The 9,700-nt window shown below is 43.3% G+C and overlaps 1 protein-coding gene across 1 annotated transcript in view; it reads right to left on the bottom strand.

The window, feature by feature from the left end:
- LOC123761423 (uncharacterized) overlaps nucleotides 1–9,700 on the bottom strand; it is a 124,694-nt gene that overhangs the window by 81,553 nt on the left and 33,441 nt on the right. Inside the window, exons 4-6 of the mRNA XM_069315812.1 lie at nucleotides 5,461–5,662; nucleotides 4,951–5,032; nucleotides 2,696–2,798 (exon numbers count right to left, since the gene is read on the bottom strand). Coding sequence (XP_069171913.1) covers nucleotides 2,696–2,798; nucleotides 4,951–5,032; nucleotides 5,461–5,662 — 387 coding nt within the window. The remainder of the gene's footprint in view (nucleotides 1–2,695; nucleotides 2,799–4,950; nucleotides 5,033–5,460; nucleotides 5,663–9,700) is intronic.

Here is a 9,700-nt window from a genome sequence, read left to right as displayed (position 1 = left end):
ACAGAGGATGATAGTAGGAGGCTTCAAGATGACCTAGACTGACTGAGTGAATGGTCCGCCAACAAATGGCTGTTGAAGTTCAACCCGAGTAAATGCAAAGTAATGAAACTAGGCAGTGGAAACAGGAGGCCAGACACAGGATGCAGAATAGGAGATGAAGTACTTAATAAAACGGACAGAGAGAAAGATCTAGGAGTTGATATCACACCAAACCTGTCTCCTGAAGCCCACATAAAAAGAATAACGTCTGCGGCATATGCGAGGCTGGCTAACATCAGAACAGCGTTCAGGAACCTGTGTAAGGAATCATTCAGAATCTTGTACACCACATATGTTAGACCAATCCTGGAGTATGCGGCCCCAGCATGGAGCCCGTACCTTGTCAAGCACAAGACAAAGCTGGAAAAAGTCCAAAGGTATGCCATTAGACTAGTCCCAGAACTAAGAGGCATGAGTTACGAGGAAAGGCTGCGGGAAATGCACCTTACGACACTGGAAGACAGAAGAGTAAGGGGAGACATGATCACAACCTACAAAATCCTCAGGGGAATCGACCAGATAAACAAGGATAAACTATTCCAACCTGCTCTCGCACAAAAAAACACATATATGACATATTGCTTAAAGTTACTATTTCGCTTATAAATAAGTAAATGTATGACATATTGCAAGCAATATTTTTTTCAAGGCACTAACTTTTTCTCTCAGTTTTATTAAAGAATAGAGATTTTATACCAAATTTGACAATATACTGAATTACTTTACTATTTATTTAAATATTTCAGTTTTGTTTTATTATTTTTGTAAAACTGTAATATCAATATAGGTATAGGTTCAGTACTAATCTTAACATACTAAGAAGGTTAGGTTAGGTTGTGGTTTTTCGATTCAGCTTTTCAAGGTAAACTCATATATTCACAATAAATTAGTATGTCACATATGCACTTATTCTTAAACAAGATATTGACTATAAACAAGTGCGAGAACGGGTTGACTATTCAACACTGGTGAGACGAGAAGAAGGGGACACAGGTGGAAACTGAGTACCCACTTGAGCCACAGAGATGTTAGAAGGAACTTTTTCAGTGTCAGAGTAATTAACGGATGGAATGCATTAGGCAGTGATGTGGTGGAGGCTGACTCCATACACAGTTTATAATGTAGATATGATAGAGGCCAGTAGGCTCAGGAACCTGTACACCAGTTGAGAGGCGGGACCGAAAAGCCAAAGCTCAACCCACGCACGCACGAATAGGTGAGAACGCTCTCAAAGCTCAAGCTTGTCACGCTCTCACAGCACAAGCTTTTCACGCTCTTACAGCTCAAGCTTGCCACGCTCTCACAGCTCATAATTGCTACTCTTACACATCTCAAGCTTGCCACACTCTCATAGCTCATGATTCCTACTCTCTCACAGCTCAAGCTTGCCACGTTCTCAGAGCTCGTGCTTGCTACTCTCACACAGCTCAAGCTTGTCACGCTCTCACAGCGCAAGTTTGAAACTCTTCCAAAGGTCAAGGTTGCTACGCTCTCCCAGCTCTTGCTTGCCAAGCCCTCACAGCTCAAGCTTGTCTCGCTCTCACAGCTCAAGCTTGCCACGCACACAGAACTCAAGCTTGCCACGCTCCCACAGCTGAAGCTTGCAAGGCTCTCACAGCTCATGCTTGCTAGGCTCTCACAGCTCAAGCTTGCCGGTCTCTCACAGCTCATGTTTGCCAGGCTCTCACAGCTCAAGCTTGCCAGTCTCTCACAGCTCATGCTTGCAAGGCTCTCACAGCTCAAGCTTGCCAGTCTCTCACAGCTCATGCTTGCCAGGCTTTCACAGCTCAAGCTTGCCAGTCTCTCACAGCTCATGCTTGCCACGCTCTCACAGCTCAAGCTTGCCAGTCTCTCACAGCTCATGCTTGCCAGGCTCTCACAGCTCAAGCTTGCCAGTCTCTCACAGCTCATGCTTGCCAGGCTCTCACAGCTCAAGCTTGCCAGTCTCTCACAGCTCATGCTTGCCAGGCTCTCACAGCTCAAGCTTGCCACGCTCTCACAGTCCAAACTTGCCACGATCTCACAGCGTAAACTTCCTACGCTCACCCAGCTCATGCTTGCCAGACTCTCCCAGCTAAAGCTTGCCATGCGCTCGCAACTCAAAATTACCAAGCTCTCACAGCTCAAGCTTGCCACGATCTCACAGCTGATGCTTGCTACGCTCTCACAGCTCAAGCTTGCTACGCTCTCACAGCTCAAGCTCGTCCGGCTCTCACAGCTCAAGCTCGTCCGGGGGTCACAGCTCACGCTTGCCAGGCTCTAACAGCTCTAGCTTGCCAGACTCTAACAGCTCAAGCTTGCCAGGCTCTAACAGGTCAAGCTTGCCAGGCTCTAACAGGTCAAGCTTGCCAGGCTCTAACAGCTCTAGCTTGCCAGACTCTAACAGCTCACGCTTGCCAGGCTCTCCCAGCTCAAGCTTGCTACGCTCTCACAGCTCAAGTTTGCCAGGCTCTCACAGCTCAAGCTTCCAAGGCTCTCACAGCTCAAACTTCCAAGGCTCTCACAGTTCAAGCTTGCCAGGCTCTACCAGCTCTAGCTTGATAGGCTCTCATTGTCAAAGCTCAACCATAAATTGGGTAGTCGATGTTTGTATATCTCTGCTGAAGTGAATGTATGGTATATGATCCATATATGTGAAGAGTGTGGAGAGACTCACGACTCCTGGTGGGTAGTAGGGACGGAAGGCGAGGGCAGCCGCTGGGTCCGTCCCCGGGGCGCCCTCATACCGCAACACTGCTCCACCCACACACTTCTTCTGCCTGCAGGAGAAATCACACTCTGAATCCGTCAGCTTAGATAGTTACCGAGGAACACAGTGATGGAAATGGTGTGGGAGGGAAATGATTGGAGTGTGAGTGATGGGAATGGAAGGGAGTGATGGAAGTGGGAGTGGGGATGACAGGAATAAGTAATGGATGAAGACAGGAAGCCTGGACGACTGCGCACATCGCCTGTGGCGCTGGACACAGTCACCCAAGACACTAATATGTAAACAAAGAACACAAGGAGAGCGACATCGATGTATCCCATTGATGAAGCATTGTGTGATAGGGACAAGTGACCTGGAGGCATCTTAGCAAAGTAACACCAGTTAACGCCCTGGAACTCGCAACAATCTACACGGAAGATAGTCACAACTGTAAGTTGAACAATGTAGTTCGGACAAAAAGGAGCAGGACGTTGTTCCGTTAAGTGCCAGTGTTAAGAGTGAGAGACACGTGCTAGTAAGAGACGTTTCCCACCATCTGTTACTGTGGAAGGAGGAAAGTAACGGGAAAGGTCACTTTTAAGAGTGTGCAGATTGTTATCTGGAATGCCAGCAAAAAAAAAATTCAACGGTTGCACATTGCAGAGTGACTGACTGGGTAGAAATCCGAAAAAGGTATCACCCTCTTGGGAAATGTTGCAACTAGGCCTCCTTAGCAGCTGTGTCCTCAAGTTCATACAAGGTAACGCCAAAATGGCCGGGAACCCAGCAAAACTTGACTGTCTCATACCACAGGATACAAAGGGGTAAATGTCTCCAGAGCCATGATGGCACGGCTGCGAGAATCAGTCACAATAACTAAGGAGCAGTGGCGCCGAAGAAGCAGCTGACAGATGGCAACACAACTGCATAAAGTTCCACCATGAAGATGCTGTCTCTGGGGCAGGCAGCACATTCAGGTTGGAGTTGGAAAACAACGAAACAGCCAACAATATCGGCAGATTAAGACATCAGCGAACCAAGACACACACATTAAGACATTGAATTGGAACATTCAATGAACTGTGAATGAGAGAAACAAATATGAACCCAGAGAGTAAGCGCGACACAAGTGGGGAGGTGGCCGGGACCGTCCTCGACCTCCCGTCATAGAGGAGAGGGAGAAGAAGGGAAGCTTGTGGGGTGGGGAGGAGAATGGAAACATGGAAACAGGAAACGGAAACGGTTGTTGAACCGTTTGGAAGGGAAGAAGGGGGAGGGGTAGAGGAGCACAGTGACATACACGAACATAAATCACGTCTGAAGAAGAGGAAACACGTCGGACCTGGCGTCTAATGTTTCAGGTGGAGAATGTCTTGTTTAAATTGATAGCGCATACAAGCTCGAGAAAAAGGCAGAGTGGGCCTCGTCGCCGCTGTGAATGCAGCAAGCAAGACCTAACAAGTCTGGACGAGAATGGAAGGCGGCACAACAGCTCTTCCCACGACTACACTTCCAGGTTCCATGCTCGAATTGTCAGCACCTATTACAGAGGCATGGGGGGAGAAAATTATCAGGGTAAAGACCCAAGCCATTACGACTATATAGAATAATTAGAACACTTCTTAACACCAGCAAGAAATTATTAATATAATTCGATAATCGTGTCGATGCTGGCATTTAATTGGTAATTCTTTGAGACCCGAACTGGGGTTTTACCAATGCGAGATAAGGGAGCTAGGGAGAGGGCCTCAGCGATGATGGCGCAAGTCCAGGTAGGATTATATGTAACATCCACAGAGTTACATGGTTTGTATATGAGGGTGAATCATCAGTGTGTATAAGTACATCATGACAAACAAAAGTATTTAACAAGGCCATGTAGTGAGGCAGGACAGATCATGGTGTGTAGCAGTTGATGTGGAACACGTGGGTGCTTGCATGGTAGGATGGCGCTCTCGGCCTCCGGTAAGGATGGGGGCGGGGGCAAGAGGCACACTTGGGTCAGTAGTAAATGTGTTTGAAGACAATGCCACACTAATTATGCTTCATCATGTTGATCTGTACGGGACACATTTTCACTCGCTCACAAACCTGGTTTCGTTTACACACACACCGTCATATAACATTTACCAGAATGGTTCCCATGTTAACAAACTACATGAAAATACAAACTGTCTTCCTGCTTCCAACCTCATTTGCATCTCGCTTAACTATGAACGTACTCGCAGTCGATGAGGCCATTGACCCGGATCCAGTAGTTATCGATTGGCTGATCAGCGTCGAGCACAACGTCGAATCTTTCACCTGCAACATAAACGACCTGTAAATATTGATGTTCTACTACTTAAGGTGACTGAATGGTAATGCTAGACAAGTTTTAACTTACCAGTAATGCTTACCTGCTGTGTACCTAAATGTGTAGCATATTGTTGCCTGGAACCTTCCACCCCTAGATGATACTCATGTACTCGGACACTACTTAACACTTAAACCTACTTCATCACCTAACAAAATATATAAACTAAAGCCTGATAAAGAAAATATATAACAGGCTTTTCAGGTCGACTAACTGTGGACATTGAATTATATTTCCAGTTTCTACGACAAATTTTTGGAATTTATCCAATAAACCCAAATTCTAATAGAAACAACGGTAACAATGTGAGGTAACATGGTACTGTCTCTGTTGCCTGACAAAACTTGTTAGTAATTCCTGTAGCACTGGAACCCACCAGAATATATAACAAGAGAGTCGGCAGTGACGGGGACGATGTTGTGACCATCGGTGGCGATGATGGTGAGTTTATGGTGGTCGACGGAGAAGATCATTGGGCAGCTGAGGCTTCCAGCGTTGATGAGACGCAGACGGTGCCGCAGACCAGGAGTCACTCGCACCACCTCCAGCGGCGTCCTCGCCTGCTTAACACCCTTCGTCTGGAGGGGGACGCTAAGGTACACGGTCTCCTGCACCATCTGAAGCACCAGCGTCATATAATCGTAGTAGGCATCGTGCAGTCTCGGGGGACTATGGAGTGGCGCTCTGGGAGTGGAGGACGGAGTGTTCTCTCTAGGGCGCTGACCCTGGGTACGTCAAAGCCACGTGTGAGCTACTCAGTTATATAATAGAGGACATGTTATTGGAATATATTTACTATACTCGGAATATACGGAATATACTCGGATAAACTGACCGTAATGCATCTCCACTTCATTGAAATCTGGCATAAAGGTAAACCCCGTGATGTCTGGCATTAAGGTAAACCACGTGATGTCTGGCATTAAGGTAAACCACGTGATGTCTGACATTAAGGTAAACCCCGTGATGTCTGGCATTAAGGTAAACCACGTGATATCTGGCATTAAGGTAAACCACGTGATGTCTGGTATTAAGGTAAACCACGTGATATCTGGCATTAAGGTAAACCACGTTATGTCTGGCATTAAGGTAAACCACGTGATGTCTGGTATTAAGGTAAACCACGTGATGGCTGGCATTACGGTAAACCACGTGCTGGCTGGCATTAAGGTAAACCACGTTATGTCTGGCATTAAGGTAAACCACGTGATGTCTGGCATTAAGGTAAACCACGTGATGTCTGGCATTAAGGTAAACCACGTGATGTCTGGCATTAAGGTAAACCACGTGCTGGCTGGCATTAAGGTAAACCACGTGCTGGCTGGCATTAGGGTAAACCATGTTCAGTCTGGCATTAAGGTAAACCACGTTCAGTCTAGCATTAAGGTAAACCACGTGCTGTTAGATAGAAAGGTCTGTTATGGAATAATTATAAATCAAGTGTTACATTAGAACAAAGACAAATTAAAATAGTCAACAACCTTCCACCACAGGACTCTGGTAATCACAGGTAAGTGTTGCATCATCCCTGAGCTTCAATCACAGCTTTATTGAAAGTTTATGAGTAATCAAATTTTATTTAGAATATCGTTAGTGCACATTTTTTACCTTAATAAACCAGTTAGATTATTAAATAATGTAATAACTCTCATCTATATAAATAAAAATGGAAATGTTCGTTTGTTCAAAATCGCTAATCTCCGAAAGTTCTTCACCGATTGCCTTGAAATTTTCACACAACGTTCCATTCGCATCCGAGCAGGTTTTTATATACATACTATATAGATGTCACAAGAGGGACGGGAAAAAAACATGTTTTTATTTTTAAAGCTGTGTTTTTCGTGTGTTTTTCATGTGAGGAAAATCTTAGAAAAGTCTTTACCGATTGCTTTGTAATTTTGACACAACATTGCATTCAAATTGCCGAGTGTTTTTATATACCTACTATATATATGCCTCACCTGTGACAGGGATAAAAACGTGGTTATTTTTTAAAACAGCGCCATCTGTAGGACGTAAGAACAACACACGGTGTAATCTCCAAAATTTCATCACCAATTGCTTTGGAATTTTGACACAATATTCCATTCGAATACGTGCGTGTTTTTATATACCTACTATTTACATGCCACACCCGACACAGGTAAAAACATGTTTGTTTTTTTAAACAGCTCTATCTGTTGCACGTAAGAGCAACACGCGATTAACAAAATATGTTACGATTACATTTCAATGTTTCCGATTGCATTGATAAATTGAATTTTCAAAAATTTTGATTTATTTTCATTTTGATTTAATTATTTAGTGTGACGTTGCCTTGGAATTGAGCTGTGTTTTTTACCATACCGTTCATTTCGTGAGTTTGGCTTATTTGTTTCTTTTTCCATTGCTTTTCTTTTCGTTTTTTTTAACAGTTCTTCTTATTTTGCTGTGCAATTAGTGGTCAAATTGAGCTTTGTCGATTGTTCTGCGTTTGAATGGAAATATTTTGTCAGTATTTTTTTTTTAAAGAAGAAAATGGACAACACCTTTATTTCACAGCTGCAAATGTGCAGCAAACAGCTATGAATCCACCGGCTACAACATTAACTGTTTTCTTCATGTTACGTCAGAATGACGCGTTTGCGAAAACACTGCTGTATTCAGAAGTGCCTGCGTATTACACATGGAATGGCAGTAGAAAATCATTTGAACGACGCAAACGAGGAGAGTCGACGGACAACCTGACATATTCAGATAAACTACGATAGGCAGACTACACACTGTGCATCCCAATCAGGATGAATTCTTCTTTCTTCGCAAGCTGTTGGTAAATGTGCCCGGTCCAACGTCTTTCCAGCTATTGGGATTTGTCAACGGCGTAACACATGCCACTTTCCGTAGTGCATGTCAAGCTCTGAATTTATTGGAAAACGACCAACAATGAGATGTATGCATTAAAGACACGTCCAACACGTCACATCCAAATCGAGTTCGTGCATTGTTTGCAATCATATTTACCGCCTGCTCTCCTTTATCTCCAGCAGAGTTATAGGAGAAATATAAATCGCACATGGCAGAAGATATTATCCGTCGAATACGCAAGAAAGATTCAAATATGAACATGGATTTCACAGCAAAAATCTACCACGAAGCGTTGATAGTGATTGAAGATTTGTACTTAGAAATCGCGAACAAAGTTCTAAATCAATTGGGAATGCCATCACCGAATCGATCTGCTGTTGCTTCGTTCGAGAAGAATTGTGTTGTGAACAAAATTACAACATGAGTGATCTGTTGTCGTATGTGCGATCAAATATTCCTAAGCTAACGCTTGAGCGAAAAGACACTTACAATCAAATAATTCAAACTGTTAATAACGGGTTTGGAGAAATATTTTTAGATGCGCCAGGAGGAACTGGTAAAACCTTCCTAATTAGATTGATTCTGGCAGCAATTATATCCAAAAATGGCATAACCTTAGCTCTTGCATCGTCCAAAATATCTGCGACATTATTACCAGGTGGAAGAACTGCCTCTTCGGCTTTGAAATTGCCATTGAACATGCAATTCATTGAAACTACCACGTGCAATATTTCCAAAGCGTCCGGCATGGGTAAAGTATTGCAGAAATGAAACTTATCGTTTGGGATGAATGCACAATGGCCCACAAAAAATCGTTTGTGGGGCCATCGAGTCTCTTGATCGAACATTGCCAGATTTGCGTGGAAACATCAGACCATTTGGGAAAGCATTAATATAGCTTGCAAGAGATTTCAGCCAAACATTACCTGTAATTCCTCGATACAAATCCGTCGACACTGTTGAGAAAGCAGATGAAGCTGTTAGTTATCCAACAGAATTTTTAATTCACTCGATCTGCCAGGGATGCCATCACACGTATGGCAATTGAAAATCTGCGTGCCAATTATCATGTGGCGAAATATCAAACGGCTAAAGCTTTGCAACGCAACGCGCCATGCAGTAAAAAAATAATCAGCAACGTTGAAGAAGCAAAAATCTTGATAAGGCCTTTCAAAGGTGAAGATGTCCTCATTCCTCGCATTCCCGTGATTCCAACATATATGCCATTTCAATTTAAGATATTGTAATTTCCAATTCAATTGGCGTTTGCAATCACCATCAACAAAGCTCAGGGTCAATCTTTAGAATTGTGAAGTTTATATCTAGACACGGAATGCTTCTCATAGGGACAATTATATGTTGCGTGTTCTAGAGTCGACAAAAAAACAACCAGACAACCATTATATCTCCACAGACAATGGAACAACAAAACATATTGTATACCCACAAGCATTGTGAAATTAAGCATATTTGAAACGTGCGTTATCTCTTTTAAATAAATATAAATAAATAAATAAATAAATATGTTTATTCAGGTAAGGTACATACATACAAGTGATGTTACATTAATGGATTGATATATAGATAGAGCTAGTACATACAATGCCTAAAGCCACTATTACGCAATGCGTTTCGGGCAAAATCTTTTCTTTCTTTTCTTTCTTTTCCATTTAACCAGACTGAGCCACAGCAACGCGTGGCACGTACAGCTAGTAGAATATATAATTAAACACAAGAAGATGATAATACACCCTAGAACAAAAGCAAAATGC

The sequence above is a fragment of the Procambarus clarkii genome, chromosome 7, assembly GCF_040958095.1.
Source record: "Procambarus clarkii isolate CNS0578487 chromosome 7, FALCON_Pclarkii_2.0, whole genome shotgun sequence".
Taxonomy (NCBI): Eukaryota; Metazoa; Arthropoda; class Malacostraca; order Decapoda; family Cambaridae; genus Procambarus; species Procambarus clarkii.
The sequence above is the reverse complement of the archived record's forward strand: the minus strand, read 5'-3'. Positions and strand labels throughout refer to the sequence as shown.